The sequence below is a fragment of the Dendrobium catenatum genome, unplaced genomic scaffold (genome assembly GCF_001605985.2).
Source record: "Dendrobium catenatum unplaced genomic scaffold, ASM160598v2 fragScaff_scaffold_670, whole genome shotgun sequence".
In the NCBI taxonomy this organism is placed as follows: Eukaryota; Viridiplantae; Streptophyta; class Magnoliopsida; order Asparagales; family Orchidaceae; genus Dendrobium; species Dendrobium catenatum.
The window spans coordinates 915,896-933,212 of NW_021319132.1; the positions used below are offsets into that span (position 1 = coordinate 915,896).

The 17,317-nt window shown below is 33.3% G+C and overlaps 1 protein-coding gene and 1 non-coding gene across 2 annotated transcripts; one reads left to right on the plus strand and one right to left on the minus strand.

Moving 5' to 3' along the window:
* The first annotated feature begins 3,492 nt into the window (after window positions 1-3,492).
* LOC110098839 (pumilio homolog 1) lies at window positions 3,493-17,317 on the plus strand. The gene is made up of 11 exons (XM_020825774.2): window positions 3,493-3,731; window positions 3,824-4,457; window positions 6,302-7,031; window positions 7,124-7,676; window positions 8,079-8,220; window positions 8,303-8,410; window positions 9,727-9,939; window positions 10,085-10,195; window positions 15,375-15,569; window positions 16,135-16,309; window positions 16,915-17,317. The coding sequence occupies exons 2-11, from the start codon at window positions 3,858-3,860 to the stop codon at window positions 16,944-16,946; spliced, it is 2,859 nt and encodes a 952-aa protein (XP_020681433.1). The 5' UTR covers window positions 3,493-3,731; window positions 3,824-3,857; the 3' UTR covers window positions 16,947-17,317.
* LOC114579868 lies at window positions 6,124-6,250 on the minus strand. The gene has a single exon (XR_003701094.1). It is a non-coding gene; the product is annotated as a U11 spliceosomal RNA (small nuclear RNA).

Genomic DNA, 17,317 nt, shown 5'->3' on the forward strand with positions numbered 1-17,317 from the left:
TGGCCTTTGAAGTATAATTTGTTGATTTAAACCTAGACCTTTTGTAATCTCTCCACTTTCTAATTATTTAATAATTTTATAATAATATTTTCCTCTTAATATATCTCTTATTTTGCATGAAGTATCAATTATATTTAACAAATTAGTTATAATGTTGAAGAAGAAAGCAACTTGAATATGATTTTTTACGACTGCAACTAATGCTAGTTGGAGTTGTTGTATAAAACAAAGAACATAATAAGTTGAAGAGTTCTCTTTCATGATCAAAGTCTTTAATCCATTAAACTCACCCCACATATTGCTTGCTCTATCATACCATTGTACTCGTAATTGTGTCACGCTCAAACTATACTTTGCAAATAAAGCTTCAATGGCCAATTTTAGTGTTGGAGCTTTTGTATCTCCTACATGAACAATTCCATTAAAATGATCAATGATACATCCTCGCAAATCAACATAATGTAAAGCAATGACAATGTGATCTTTGACTGATATATCCCGAGATTCATCTAGTAAAATTGAGAATACATCATTTTTCAATTCATTGATTATGACATTTGAAACCTCAATTACAACAGCTTATATGTTTTCTTTCTGGATTTCAGTAGCAATTAGTTTATTATTTCCAGGGGCATTATCCAAAACAACTTTATTTATATCTTCATTGTGATTATCAAGAAAGCACAGAAGTTCAAGAAAATTTCGTTGATTTTCAGAATCCTCTGACTCATTATACCCACGGAATGCTAACCCCTGTTGTAAAAGAAAATGTACACAATCAACACTTGCATTTAATCATATACGATAATCTTTGCGATTATGTTCTGTAGGTCTTTAAAAAGCAAATTTTATATCACTATTTTTATTCATTAAATTTTCACATTTTCGCCTAGCAATGTTATGTGAATTGTTCTTATTACCAACATGAATATGCAATCTTTCCTTTTCTTTCCAATTTTTAAAACCCTTTGTATCGAAACTGTCACTATTAGACTATTCTCCAATTTGGGGTTCATACAGATAACAAAACAAACAAAACGCTGCATCCTTGTTTATACTGTACTCTAACCAAGCTTTGTGATCATCAAACCATGCAGGATTAAATCTGTGAATTTTATCGCCGAATTGTGTACGTGGAAAATCTTGATCACGTGGTTAACACGGTCCTTTCAACATGTAATGTCTCCAAACATAACCCCCCTCATTAGGGTGATAGTCCATTTTTTTTCTCAATCCAGGATTGACAGGGATATCTACAAAATTTATTTCTACACGGCATTGTTTGATTTGTGTATTTGTTTCTTCACAAAACGTTTTGTGATCATCTCTTTCAACTTTTTTTTTTTTTGAAATATCTCTTAATGCTAAATAAAACGAAAGTAATATTAAAGAGATGTAGCACTAAAGAAATATTTTACTCTTTATTTTGAAAATTTTAAAACATTTAATACATATAGATGTGTAAAATCTGCTTTAATTGAACACTACTTACATTGCATAGAGTAAAATCTGCATTACATGATTACATCAAAAACATAATAAAATGATATATTTAACGAATTTCATCATTTATATTATGAGCATTCATAGAAATTTAGCCATCTATTGCTTTAAGCTATTTTTTTTTCTTAAAACCGAGCATTCATAGAAAAAGATGCTAATAATTAAATTAGCATTCGGTCGGGCTTCTCTCTAGTGACTGAATAGTCTCTTCCGCTTCCGCCTATTAGCATGTGAGATGAGAGGATAGCGCCATAGCAGGACGTGATACAAAGTTTTTGGGGAAACATCAGGATATTTAATGCATTAGTGATGAAAAAAGTAATTAATTAATGAATAAATAAATGATATTAATAATATAATATATTACCAAATTAACTAAAGTGGCTGACTTAGTGGGGCTATGGGGGCACGTGCCCTCAGTGCCCCCACACTACATCTGCCCCTGATTGAGGCTATCCAAGATAATCTTCCTTCTGAAGATCGAAACAACACTACCTGAAAATGGTGGAACCTAAATATGGTGGGAAAGTTGGATAGGAAGGTCGTTAAAGATGAGGCCTATTAGAATGGTTGTCCTATATCACTTTTGCTCATTTGGAATTTGATCAAATTACTTGGTCTATTGGCTTGTTCATCTCATCGAGAATTTTAATTCAAATATCGGTTTGCTAATATTAGAGTTTGCACGATTTTAAATTTAATTCTAAAAGCTTCAAATTAAAAAATTACTCAAGAATTCATGCTACTCAAGTGAATTTTCTAAAGATAGATCAAAAGTGATGCCTTCAAAATAATATCTTTAAGAATAAAAGTTTTTGTAATTAAATAAATAATATTTATGGATCTAAAAGAGCACATATAAACCACATGCCCATTCCTACCATAATATATAGATTAAATAGGGCATGCTTAAATTTCTTTTAAAATTTCTCAATTCAATTTTTTTTTAAATAAATGAAAAAAAAAAAGGTTCAAAGCTTGTTGTTAATAGGATAAAAGCTTTAGATACTTTTGTAAATAATGATTGGCATTAAATTATTATAAAACTCGCCAAACAAAAATAATGATTTTTAATCTTAGCCACATTATCTACAAATACTTTCTTAATTAATAAAAAAGCCTTAAGACTGAGTGATCAGAAGATTCCAACGCTCTCTCCTTTCAACGAACATAATTATCCATTAATTTAATTTTTTTAATCTAATTAAAATTTTCCTCACTACAAAGTAAAAAATATATATATTTTAATTTTTAATTTTTTTTTGGAAAGTATAATATACTCCATAAAATTAGAATAAATTTTATCGTTCATTAAAAGTTTTTTTATATTGTAATATTAATTATGATAATTAAGATTTTATTTTCTAAAAAAGGCCAAACATTTATCTTTATTTGATTCAATCAACCCTTCTAAAGCAATTGCAAATTCAAAATATCTATAAATAACTGCAAATTATTATGCAAAAGAAATTAAAATAGGAATAGAAATTTCTTTAAATGGCACTTTAAAAAAAATTATGACAATCATAAGGGCATAATTATAATTTGCTAATTATAGAATACGTTAAATTTAAAAGGTTAAAATTTTTTATAATTTAATTTTAAAATATTGTTATATAATTAAATCATATCAAAGAAATATGAGATTTTTTTTCTAAATTTGATTCAATCTAAATATTTGATCAAGTATTTTTATAAAAAAAATAAATATTTTAATTTTAGATATTTAATTGTTTGTAATATTTTTATATTATTTAACGATTAAAATATTATAAAAATAAATACATAAATTTAAATATTAGATATGAAATATATAAAACTTTAATGGCAGGGTTGTAAATTTGCATTCAAAAATTTCTATTTTTACCGAAATCCTGTCCCCAGCACATACGAAGCCCAAAGTGCTCCGCGTTACAGGTCGTCAATCCGTTCAATGGCCATCCAACGGTCAGATCTTCTCCAGTACATTATTAGTTAAACACTTTTTGTTACCCTCCCCTGTTCGAGGAGAATCTCTCTCCTTTTTTTCTCTACCTTGCTCGATTCAATTTGGGGCAAAGTAGATCGATCCGTGGTGTGCGGTATTCTGTTCTTAATTCGGCGACGGAATCCATAATCTCTGAAATCCTGACTGTATACCTCGTAAAAATCAAATCTTTGTGTTGAATCTGGTAATTTGGCTGTTGGAATCCATTTAGGACCAATCGGATGCCTGAAATCTCGTGAAGGTGAGGGCATTTGATCTGTCTCGTTCTTAAAAATAAGGCCTTGTTGTTGTTCCTTTAATGCTTATACGTCATGACGGTTCTCGCTGTTTTAGGGTGCGGAGTGTGGTGACGGAGGGTGGCGTGAAGATGGCTTCGGTGAGTTTCGAAGAGGGCTTTGAGAAGGACATAGAGGCGCTACTTCGTGAACAGCAGAAGCATCCTCACCTCCATCAAAGCCGAGCTTCTTTCGATCGAGAGAGGGATCTCAATGTCTGTCGCAGCGGAAGCGCTCCACCGACCGTTGAAGGATCGAGGAAAGCCATCGGGAGCTTGTTTGGCCGATCCGAAGTTGTTGGATTTGACGGACAGAACGCTACCGATGAGTTATTGGAGGAGGACATGCGATCGCAACTTGCTTACATGTCTTACTACTACTCCAATGAGAATCTGAATCCGCGACTACCTCCTCCTTTGCTGTCTAAGGAGGACTGGCGTGTGGCACAGAGGTTTGGTTTTGGCGGGTCTGGGTTAGGAGGGATTGGTGATCGGAGGGGTAGGAAGCTTTCAGTTGAGAGTGATGGAAGTAGCCGCTCTCTTTTTTCCATGCAACCCAGCCTTTCAGTGCAAGGTGAGAAGGGATCCATGGAACATGGTGGCGAATGGCTTGAGAAGGGCCGTGATGGTCTTATAGGTTTGCCAGAGATTGGGCTGGGATCAAGGAGGAAGAGTTTCGCAGATGTTTTGCAGGTGGTTTGATTTCTTTTCTAATAATTTCTACAATTATTTCTCGAGTTTTGTCCCTTCCAGCAGGAATGATCTGCTTTAGGTTTAGATGTCTTCACCAGGTTAAAAAAACTTGTGTTCTCAGGGCTTTTGCGGAACTATATATTGTCCTATTTTTTTGGTTTGTGATGTGAATTTGATAGCTGGTTTTTGTGCTGGATTAATAGTTCCATTTTCGAACTCTGCCAGAACGTTTTAGTATGCACTGCTACTAAGTCATTTTTTGGTAGTAAAACTGCTTATTTAGAAGCAACTTTATATGCTGCTTTTCCACCAGAGCCTTATCGTGTACAGGTAGAAAAACAGCTTACCTCTAGTGAACCAACAGTACCCTTGATAAATTAAATTGCTTTCAAATATAAAATTCATTGCCAAATGTGCACCAAGTTTTGACCTAAGAATAATGTCTTGGTGCCTCTTCATACTTCCAACTCTATTTTTAGCAATGGTGATAACTTCTGAAGTTCAGCAGTGATTCTGTATTTGAAAGTCCAATGTGGGGTTTCAAGTTCTTGGGACTTGTTACATTTTCTTTGGTCAGTGCCTCTGCTTTGTTGTTTCTAACTACAACTTTCTCCATGGCAAAATTTTGATAATATTTTTCATTTCATTTTCTTCTTTTCCTACTATATATGCATTCTTGTAAATTTGGAAGATGTTTGAAATTTCTTTTTGATGTTTTATACTTAGTTCCTTTGCAGGACATTAATTGATTTTTTCCTGCACATTTTGTGTATTATTTTTCTGTTATGGATTTTCATAACAAAGAGATAGAATCAAAGGTTTAAGTCCTACAGTGTGTGTACAAGTCATTGAATTTATTCTTGCATGAGATGAAATGGCATTCATAGGAAGTTTATCATTTTTCAACTGGTAGATAATTAGTAGCTGCACCCTCTCTAGTGGGTAGTTGTATGCCATGCATTTTGGTTTTTGCAATCTGTTAATGATTGGTATCTTTCCTGAGTTATTTTAGCTTATTTATTTTATGTGGTTGTACCATACCTAAAACTTGGATAGTAAAGATTTAGAGTATGAGGTTTCCAATTTTGTTCTATGAAGCATAAAAATTGACATGGGAAACAAACATGACATGATTACATGATATGGAGAAGAGAAAAAAGATACTATGAAAAAGGATGGTATGATTTGTTATGCTATATACTATTTTTTTGTTTAATATTAATATTCATTAGCAAAACCCATAGTTCAAGCACAAATTCCTAGTAACACATGTATCTTATATATATATATATATATATATATATATATAAAGGAAAGCAGTATATATTTCTTAGTGCATTCATTGTGTGTCATGGGTTGTTTGATTCGTTCAATTTTTGCATTAGAAAAACTCATATTTGGACGTAGGACACTTATAGTTTCAATTCTTCTTAACTTCAAATTCTCAATTCTCATTAATCTAATCTTGTCACGCTTGTGCTTGCAAATTAGGTTATCAGTTCAGCTATTTTTTTGTAATTGTGAAGACCAAATGCATTATTATTGAGGCCCTAATTGAACTGTTATAATATTGTTCCATGTATTTGGTTTTCAATATCATGTTATCATGTTTTTCTTCTAAGCTTTTTTATTTCCTTCTTATTTATTTATTTAATTTTTTTTTTAAATCAGGGTTTGCCAAGCAAGTCAATCCTATATATTCCATAAATTATGTCGGCCATATTTCTTGATAACCATACAACGCTCATCAATAAAAAGATGTGCGTGGCATACATAGCTGACCAACCCTTTTTAAGCTTTTTTATTTCCTTCTTTCGCTAACTTGAGCATTGTTTTATTTGCAGGAAGATTTGAACCATTCTAGTACCAGTGTAATTGGAAATATTTCACGCCCTCCCAGTCAAAATGCTTTTGACAATTCTGCCATTGGATCTCTAGAAGGCATTCGTTCTGGACGAACTTCACCAGGTCTTGCTAGGGTTCAAAGTCTTGGTTCTAAAGCGGCTCAGTCTTTTGCATCTGCTGTAGATCCTTCGCTAGCTATAAGTAGAAACACAGAATCTGTGATGATTGGCAGATCATCAAGCCCATGTCTCCCTGCAGTTGGAAGTAGGGTTTTTGATGTAGACTCAAAAAAGATATCCAATGGCTTCGGTGGTGTTCCTACTCAAGTATCGGATTATGTTGATGTGGCAGCTGCTTTGGCTGGCCTGAATCTGTCAAGCAAAATAGGAGGTAGAGAAAATGTTGTACTGAGCAAATTTCAGCATGGTTCTGATCCCTATAATACTTCTTCCATCCCTGGACTTGCAAATAATGAGTTCTCCAGGAACTCTGGTATTCTTAAAGATGATATATCTACAAGGGCCACAAATGAGCAAATTGGTCTGCAGAAGTGTTTATCTTCTAGCAATTTATCCAAGAAAGTGGCTCCTGTGCGAAAATCGAGTTTTTCAGGATCTAGCGGCCGTTATCAACAAGATTCTTTAAATGCTAATTTTCCTGAAAACAATCCAAATGCTTACCTACTCAATCATGGCCTCCCATCTATGCTGAATAATCACCTTGATGCAGGTTCTTTATAATTAAATAAGATCTACTTGCTGCTTCCTTTGATCCATATAACGTGGCATGTTTGTTCTCATTTCATAATTTTACTTGTGCAGGTGCTGCTGCTGGTATTGGAAGCCAAGAAGGATCAGGCTACCCTGTATCTGTTATAGATCCATTATATGCACAATACTTACAGGGAGCCTCTGGCTCTACCTCCCCTTATTCTGGAAACATGAATGACCCTTCACTAGGAGGGAGTTTTCTAGGCTCCTCACTCATGGATTTAACTCCTTATCAAAAAGCATATCTTGAAGCATTGCTTGCACAACAGAAATTGCAGTATGGTGGGGCCTTAAGCAAAGATAGTGGCTTGAGCAATGGCTTCTATGGATCATCTGGTTTAGGTTTAGGCATGACATATCCATCAAGTCCTTTATCTACTAATCTTCTTTCTTCTTTGGGTCCGGGAAGTCTACGGCCCAATGATCGATTGTCGAGGTTACCCTCTATGCTGCGAAGTGCAATAGGGGTACCCAAGGGATCTTGGAACTATGAAAGTGGTATCATGGAGGAAAGTTTTGTATCAACTTTACTGGAAGAATTCAAGAACAATAAAACAAGGTCATTTGAACTCTCGGACATTGTGGATCATGTAGTTGAATTCAGGTATTGTTTTGTATGCCTTGGCTACACATTTCAAAGAGTGCAGGATGGGTGTAACTAACTAGGCTTTTCCTTTGCAAAGTTTACTTGGTTATTATCCTTCAGAAACTATTTGATTTTTTGTTGTTATCTCTGAAAGCTTTTCTAGTTCCTGTCTTGCACTTTTCAAGAATTGGTTAAGTTTTCTGCACCTCTTTGTGAACCATCTGCAGAAATATCTCTCAATGAAGTAATGCCATTCATTTGATATTTATTTTCATCTTGAACTGGTGCATCTACTTAACCCCGCCCACCTCTTACAACTGTTTTGCATTTGATATTAATTACCTTGTCACATATTCTTGCACTGATTTTGGACACTCATCAAGAGATGGATATTCTTATTCGAATCTCTCAAACATGCAGTGCGGATCAGTACGGAAGTCGTTTTATCCAGCAAAAATTAGAAACTGCCTCGGTTGAAGAGAAAAACAAGATTTTTCCAGAGATCCTTCCACATGCTCGTGCTTTAATGACCGATGTTTTTGGTAATTATGTTATACAAAAGGTATGAAATTATCACTTGACTCTATAATTCACCTTTCTAAATGCACTTCAAACACATAATTAACGTTAATCTCTACTTTCAGTTCTTCGAACACGGTACAGAAAGCCAGAGAAATCAGCTTGCAAGTCAGGTTATTGGTCATGTTTTGCCCCTCAGTCTTCAAATGTATGGTTGCAGAGTCATTCAGAAGGTTTGCTCTTAATTCTTTATGGGTTTCATATTTACCCTTTTGGCATGCCCTGCAGGTTATGAGCTAATTTGGATTTGTTTTTTATGTGCTCACGCACTTGATTACATGCAGTCCTTTGCTTTATATCAATTACATTTCCTGCTAATGCAAGTCTGATGATTTCCCGTTGCACCAATCATACTATTTTTTATTTTTGCATGAAGGATTGCTTTGCTTATGGTTATTTTGTTGGGTATATGTGGACTGGATTTATGATATGTTTTGATGTTATCGAATTAATATAAGTGCCCCTTCATTGGTATAATTTTCGAACTTGGTACTAACGGTTCCGGGCTCTTAGCATATGCCAATCTAGACCTCTATGGAAAACAATCAAAACTTATGGAAGCTTGATGAATAATGGTTGAAAGTTGAAGAAATGTAGCTTTTTGTACTAATAAGAAGAGAGATAGATAGCTTAAAAGAAGAGGAATTTAAAGTGAAATAGGAGATCAGAGAAATTCTGCTTTGTTGGAGTGTGTAGGATAATCCTACAGGGGAGCAAAGACCAAGTAACATAATTTTTACCTATGGTTCTTGTGATTATTCATTTCCTAGATGAGATTGGATCCAGGTTCTGAAAAATGTGGGAAGGTTGCTTAGGAATTATTAATCTCTTGTAGAACCAGTGAATTTGATGCACTTAACTACATAATCAGGTCCCCTGTTGTAGATTATAATCTTTGGAGAAATAAGTGTGCTCACTGGACTTTTATCATCTCAACCATGCTACAAATTTCCTCCCCCTTTTTTAATTTCTTATATTTCTGGTAATTTCTTGGTTGTTTCTAAAGGCAATTTAGTTATGTACGATCAAGAAGCTTAATCTTTGACTTTTGAGTTGCAGTATAAGAAAACTGGTAACAGAGAAAATTTTTCAGGACAATGTATAGAAGCCATCTAATGCAGTCCTTCCTAATCATTCTCCTCCCTCTTGAGGAATGCATAGTTCTAGGAATTTGATTGAGTAATTTTATTCTTCTTAAAATGGCCACATTTTCTGTGCTGAGCATGTGATGTTAACTTTAACTTTTAAAGGATGATGAAGGCTTCGTTTGGGACGGCTTTCTTATTGCTTCTTAAAGCAGGTTTTTAGTACAAAAATTAAAATTTTTTGTACTTAAAAAGCTGCTTTAAAAAACAATAAAAAAGCCATCTCAAATGAAGCTGAAGATTATGTGCAAACTTTATGTGCAATTGGATGTGTGTGTCAGTATGCATGTGTTGTGATTGTCATCTATTAAAAGCTAATTTCATTTAGCTGTGTATTTTTGCAGGCTTTGGAAGTTGTTGGCATGGAACTTCAAACTCGAATGGTATCTGAGCTTGATGGTTCAGTTATGAAATGTGTTCGAGATCAGAATGGCAACCACGTCATTCAGAAGTGTATTGAATGTGTTCCTCAAGAAAGGATTCAGTTTATTATATCTTCCTTCTATGGACAAGTTGTGGCACTCTCTACCCATCCCTATGGTTGCAGAGTTATACAGGTTTTTTATTTTCTTGTAGCAATTGACTCAGCCTTTTTAATGTCTCTTTTCATTCCTTTCACTTCACCTTCCATTTGTTGTTTCATTTTACCCCAAACAATCTTAACTATGTGATTACTGATAGAATTTCTCTGCGTATTCGCAGAGAGTTCTGGAGCATTGTAATGATGCACAGACAGAAAGCATTATGATGGATGAGATCCTGCAGTCCGTTTGTAACTTGGCAGAAGATCAATATGGAAATTATGTGGTTCAAGTATGTTATGAAAATCATGTCCTTTTTTATGTTCCTTTTTTTATTTGACAACTTCATGCTTTAATAGCGATTTTCTTTTTCACAATTTTATATGCTTTAATTGCATAATTTATAATGGGAATTATTTCATGAATTTCAAATGTAGGGATAAACTTTTTAAGTATTTGGTTTGAAATAAAACAAATCCAAAGTAATATTTTGAGGAATTAGAAATTCTTCCGTTAATTCATTGTTGACATATTTTGAATTTTTGTAATGCATCAGGCGAAGCATCAAGAAGAACCCATCACATCCTCACTTGCGACCTCATAGTTGCACCTTTCTAGCTAAACAGATATCGTAGAACCCATCACGACGCCATGCAATTGCAACACCACCGCAACCTTCTTGAACCCATTGTTATGCTAGTGTGGCCCTCCTGCCCATTAAGACCTTGCTGAACCCATCATGGTTCCACGCCACGACGATCACCCACAACGTTACTGATTCCTCTGTTTGCCACCATCGTAAGCTTCTATAATGTGCCCTAACTAAAGAAAAACCGATTCACTCTACAGTTTACACTCTTCCAAATACTAAATGCAAATTATTGGATTTATTTTATGACTAACCAAACACCACAAAGTATTTCAAATATAATGATTAAAGTTTACAATACATTTAAAATTTACCTGTATTTTAGATGCTTGCATTCAAACAACCCTTAAATAAAATAAAAAATAATGTATATATCTAGGGTGTAGAGTTTCATTGCCATTTTTAGTTTTCCCGCATAAGGATCTTGAATGTCAAAAAAGTTTGAAGTTCGACCTTTTAACTTGATTGCAAAGCTTTACATTGGCTCTCCTGATGAAAAATTCAACTATCAGAGTTTAAAGAGGGTTTAAGCTGTCAGGTTTTTAAACAGTTTAGCATTTTTTAGCACTTTGGCTGCTAGCTTATTTTTTTTGCCCTAACTTAAAAATATTTTTCGTAGTTTAATTTGTTTGATATTAGGGACCAATTTGTTTCATCCTAAGTGTCTAAAAGTTATTTGACATCATTTTTAAAAGTTGATGTAAATGTTTGTTGAATTAATTCCCATTCTTGAAATTCACTTTGAAAAAGGTGAGAAATGAGTTCAAATTTGTGAATTAGGAAGCCACCTTCACCTCTTCTTTTTACTCTTATTATAGAATAATATTAAATTAATTTGATGAGAGATTAAAACATGATTTTTACTTAAAATGATTGTAAAATAATTCAAAAAAAATGTGGGTGCAAGTATGCACGAAACTTATACCAAACAAATATGGGAATTTAGTTCATCCGAATAAGATTCTTGTCAAACAAATAAATATCACTGCAACTAGGGGTGTAAACGAGTCAAGTCGAGTATTTGTCTTATCGAGTTAAGCTCGTTTAATTTAAAAAGAGCTCGAGTTCGACTCATTTAGGAAATATCAAGCTTGAGTACTTGAATTCGTTTGGAAAGCTCGAGCTTGTTTATTTGGCTCGATTATTTGATTTTAAATCAGCAAAAAAAATTTTAGAATTTGTACTTCCAACAATGATTTAAAATTTGTTCCAATAAGATAACCAAGCATATATTGTATACAAATTCTTGATGTACAACAAACAAATCAGTACAACAACAACAACAACAACAACAACAAATAAGTACTAGTTTAAAATTTTAACCAATTTCAAATACCATTTTCATGTAGCAATTTCAAATAAAATTTTCATGTTACTTCCAACAATAAACATTTTATAAAGTTGAAACTCATCAAGATAAAAAAGCCAGATATATGAAAACATAAATTTGTGTATATCATTACATCATTACAATAACAACCATTAAAAAGTTATATTATAAAGCCAAAAGATAGAACTATTCATTGTCTTCATCGTTGTGATACTTCATACTCTTTCAATTCTTTCATTTTGATTTTTGTTTACTTTAATGTGAACCGGAGAATTAATTTTAAAGACAAATGATTAGTCCATACTTTAAGAGAATAGTTGGAAGTAATATAATGCTATATTTATTAACCTTTGAAGAAAATATGCTCACCAAACTTCATGGACTAAGAATTGTGCACTATTATTGCATGAAAGATTCTGAAAAATAGCAAATTGAGAAAACCTGAAAATACACAACAGTAAGGCCTCTTTGTATAACCAAAAACAGCAAATTGACAAAAGAAAAATATGTTAAATCTTTCAATACAAAAGATGATTTGTAGTTAGTAGTTACACAATCTGAATTTGCACTTAAGTTGCAACTTATTCATGAAGAATAACCCATATCTAAGCAGGAGTTAGGATATAAGCAAAATGAGTTATATCTTCAACCTCATTAATTCTCATGCAATTGATTGGAGAATCTCCACCTCTTCATCATTTTCTTCTTCTTTTTTCTTCTTCATACAAGAAAGAACGCTCCATATATTTATATGTAATTTTTCAAATTTTAATTGAATGGGTTCAATGAGTGAAAGTATGTTGTGATCAACACCATTACCTTAACTCTTCCCTTCAATCCATAGTGACAATGAAGCCAATTCGACTTTCCTTTGCTCATCAGGAAGAATACCTTCTTTAAATTCATCCCAAAATTTTGATGTTTTTTTTCCTCTTCTTCCTCTCAATTGCATTATCAATATCATTTTTATCATCCAACTCTTTAACTTCATTTTCGTTATTTCCATCATTTTCTCATTCATCTTCATTGCCAACATCATTATTGTTATTACAAAGCTCATTTTCAAGTACCAACTCATTAATCTGCTCAACACTTCTATTTTCAATATTTCATTGTTTGCTAAGTTTATGCATTTTGTCTCCTGTGATTGACATTCTAAAAAAAATTTCAATGAGAATAAAATTATTATACAAAAAATGTTAAAACTGTTAATTTATCTTAACAGTAAATTATTTAAAGAAAATTAATGTATTTATCTGACAGTAAATTAATCTAACAAAACTAATTTTCAAGGACAACATCATTTCCATCCATGTAATAATTGTTGATTAAAAGGAAAAAGGTCTCTTCATTGAGTCTAAAAATGCTTACCTCTCACCAATCTGAACATAGGATTTAAGCAATTATGTAAATTAAACACAGTAGAATCTCTACAAGAAAATATTTTGTCAATATGCATAAAACAAAAAGCATTCCAATGAATAGAAAAAGAGATCTTCGTTTCTAGCTAGTTGATCTGGAGAGAAAAACAAAATACGCCTTATTACTTCTCCATGTATTATCTTATTAATTCATAAACACTTTTTATTTTCAAAGATGAGACTATGATTGAGTGAAATTTTAACCCAAGTTAGGTATGAAGCATGCAGCTGAAAAAAATAAAGCAAAAATAAGGAGATTGAAGGAGACGAACCGAATGGTCTTCGGCTCAGAGTCTTCCTACGCCGCAAAAGCCCTGCCAAAAAACATATCAACGATTTCTTTCAAAAGGAAATAGCAACAATCATAAGTTTTGATTCAGAATAGTAAAATAGAATATTGAAAATTTGCAGAACATAGAACAATTCACCAAATACAAACCTCCACAGATGTTGAGCATTGAAGAGGAAGATTAAACACAAAGTGCAAATAGAGTCTTGGCGCCGGCTAGGGAAATTATCGCGTCTTTCCCTTGCTAGGTCACTCGAGATGAAGATGGACGCCCGTCGTCCACCTCCGCTTGAACTTCGAACCGTCGCTGAGAGAACGAAATTAGGTCTTGGGGCTGCTGACAACTATGTGGCTTTCGAATTGGAATAGAGTCGAATGGGGTTATGGGATAGTAGTAACAATAGTTAATATATTGGGGTTTTTTTTTATATTTTCTTTTTTATCAAGTCGGTTCAACGAGCTCGCGAGTCGAGTCTGCCTATGCTCAAACTCGAGCTCATATAATATACGAGCTTGGCTATAAGCTCGAGCTGAAACTCGAGTTAATAAGCTAAACTCGCGAGCTCGTTAATGAGTCGAGTTCAAGCCGGCTCGGCTCACTTACAACCTTAACTGCAACTCCTTTCAAATTTACTGACTTTTGGAATTGAGATCTATACAAGTTCAAATACTTACATAATGCAAACAAATAGCCACGGTAATAGATGGATGCCAACTTTGGCCTAATAATTTACTTTCTTTCGTTTGGATTCTAGTTCTAGATTTTGTTCGACTTTGTTATTGGAGTTGTTCTTATGTTCTTTTTTGCTATGGTACACTGATACATAATATGGGGACACAGACATAATATGACAAAGACACGGGACAAGTTTTTTTTTTTTGAAAATATATCTATTGGACACTATAATGTAATATTATATTTTTAAAATAAAAAAATGCATACTAATTACCCATATTAAATAAATATGAAATAAATTCATTTCAATGGCTCATAAAATATGAAAAATATTTAAATTTATTAAATATTATAAACACAATTGTAGAAGAAATAGTTGCATGATATTATAGATTGTTATTATGAAGTTGAAAAAATTGATTCTTTTGTAAAAAACTAAAAAATAAATATTATAAAAAAAATCATAGGAAATTATTAAAAAATAAGTAAAATAAAATTAATGTTAAATAGCTATTAAGTTATTGAATTAATTTATTTTAAAATGAAAAAAGAAACTAAGACTTCAGTTATTTATGTGCTATGCCTTTGAATTTAAAATTTATTATTCAAGACGCATATCAGATGCTTGTCCATAATTTTTTTTAATCGGATACGTAGATATCATTGTTTTGGGTTTATGTTGAGCAATTGCCCATGTCCTGCATCTATCCGATACGCCACAGTTCATCTCACAGTGTCGGTGCATCTTAATAGCTTTTTTGTAGTTTCAAATGATTTAGGCTTCGTTTGAGACGGCTTTTTTATTGCTTCCTAATGTAGCTTTTTAGTATAAAAATTAAAAAATTTATACTAAAAAATTGCTTTAAGAAGCTATAAAAAAACCGTCCCAAACGATGCCTTACTTTCGTTTCTTTTCAGCATTCATGTTGTTTGTGCCTGATGGCTATTTGAGCATCTATTAACCTATCTAATACTGACTTGCAATCAAATATCTGAGTTCTGAATCAATATGGCTTTGATTTCTATCTATTACTTGTGTAATTTTCTAATTGAAACTGTTTGATAGATTGGAAGAATGTAATTGATCTTTTCTCTGATTTTTTTAGCATGTCCTGCAACATGGAAAACCAGCAGAACGGTCTGCTATAATCAGCAAGCTTTCTGGCCAAATAGTAAAGATGAGTCAGCAGAAATTTGCTTCTAATGTTATTGAGAAATGTCTGACGTATGGTAAGCCTGAAGAACGTCTACTTCTAATAAAAGAGATGCTTGGTCCTAATGATGAGAATGAGCCCTTGCAGGTTTGTTTTTGTTTTTATAGCTTTGGAAGGACTAACTTATATTTTTATAACGAGTAAAATGATAAAAGCCTATGCACACAAATTTCACTCCTGTATTTTTTAGCTATTAGAACTGAATTTGTATAGTTTTCTAGTTTCCACTTGTCTGATTACAACAACAACAAGCCTTTGTCCCACTATGTGAGGTCAGCTACATGAATCATTTTTTGCCATTGTGTCCTATTAAAAATCAAATTCTCATTTAAATCTAATAAAGAAAAATCATTTCTAATATTTTCTAACCAAGTCTTTTTAGGTCTATCCCTACCTTTTCTTAACATAAGTCAAATCTAATAACTCAACTTTCTTAACCGGGTCATCAGAAGGCCTCTATTTAATGTGACCAAACCATCTAAGACGACTCTCTCTAATCTTATCTTCCACTGGATCTACTCCAACATTTTCACGTATATGCTTTAGTATTTTATTGACCCCTTCAGATTCTGCAGCTTCGGTCTGTTTTCTTAAACCAGATTTGCTATTCTGCAATTCGATTTGTACATGATTTTCAAAATAAATTTGGCAGGCAATGATGAAAGATCAGTTTGCAAACTACGTTGTACAGAAAGTTTTGGAGACCTGTGATGATCAAAACCGTGAGCTTATTCTCTCACGCATCAAAGTCCACTTAAATGCGCTGAAGAAGTACACCTATGGGAAGCATATTGTTGCTCGAGTTGAGAAGTTGATTGCTGCTGGAGGTAAAAAAACAAAAAAAAAAAAAAATTCTTAGTGGCAGTATATTTTCTACACTCAAAATTCTCCTGATTCATTAAATTTAGGCTATTTCTTCTTTTTTGTTTAAACTCTCTCTTTTATAGTTTTGTTTGAAACTTCCATTATTATGAGAGAGAGAGAGAGAGGAAGTTTCTCTTTTAATTACTGTTAGAAATAGGGGTGTCAATTTCGGGTCACGGGTCGAACTCGAAACTGATCTGGCACTATTCGGGTCAACCCGAACCCGACCTGTTTTTGGTTTTCCGGACCCAAGCACGACTTGCTTCGGGTCCGGATCAACCCAACCCGACCCAAATGACTATGTGCCAACAAAAAACTGCTAATTTTTTGGTCCAAAAATTGGTCAATCTCCGCTTTTCGGATAAAAAACGGGTCAACCCAAACCCAAACCCGATTTTTGAAACGTGTCGAATTGTTGAACTCGAACCCGACTCGATTTAGGTTCGGGTCAACCCTAAACTCGAAATTTTCGGATAGAGTTTGGTTCTAGTTTTACTGTCGGATCTAATATTGACACCCCTATTTAGAAAACCAACACTGAAGATTATCATATGTGCTTGTATCACAGAAAGGAGAATGGGAATGGCTCCAAGTTCCTGATCAAGAAGAAATGTGGAAAGAATTTTGTACAGATAATCAACTAAGTCTACCAGCTTGCAGCAGCCCAAGTTTCTTTTCAGCACAAATTGGGAAATCAGAACTAGTATATTTGTACTAGGCTGTGTAAATAAATGGTAGGCATATGGTAATAAAGTCTTTTTGTTTCCTCTAGTTCATATGTACATTGCAAATGAGGTGTAATCAAAGTGACAAATATGTAGGGTATATGGCAATTTTAGGATGCTTGGCCTTATAGATTTTCTGAACTGTGTAAAGATAGCAGAATGTAACGGCAACAAGCTTGTAAAAAACAAGGTTGCAATCTTTTGACTTATTTTTTTAACAATATTATCGAGTAATTTCTGCTTTTC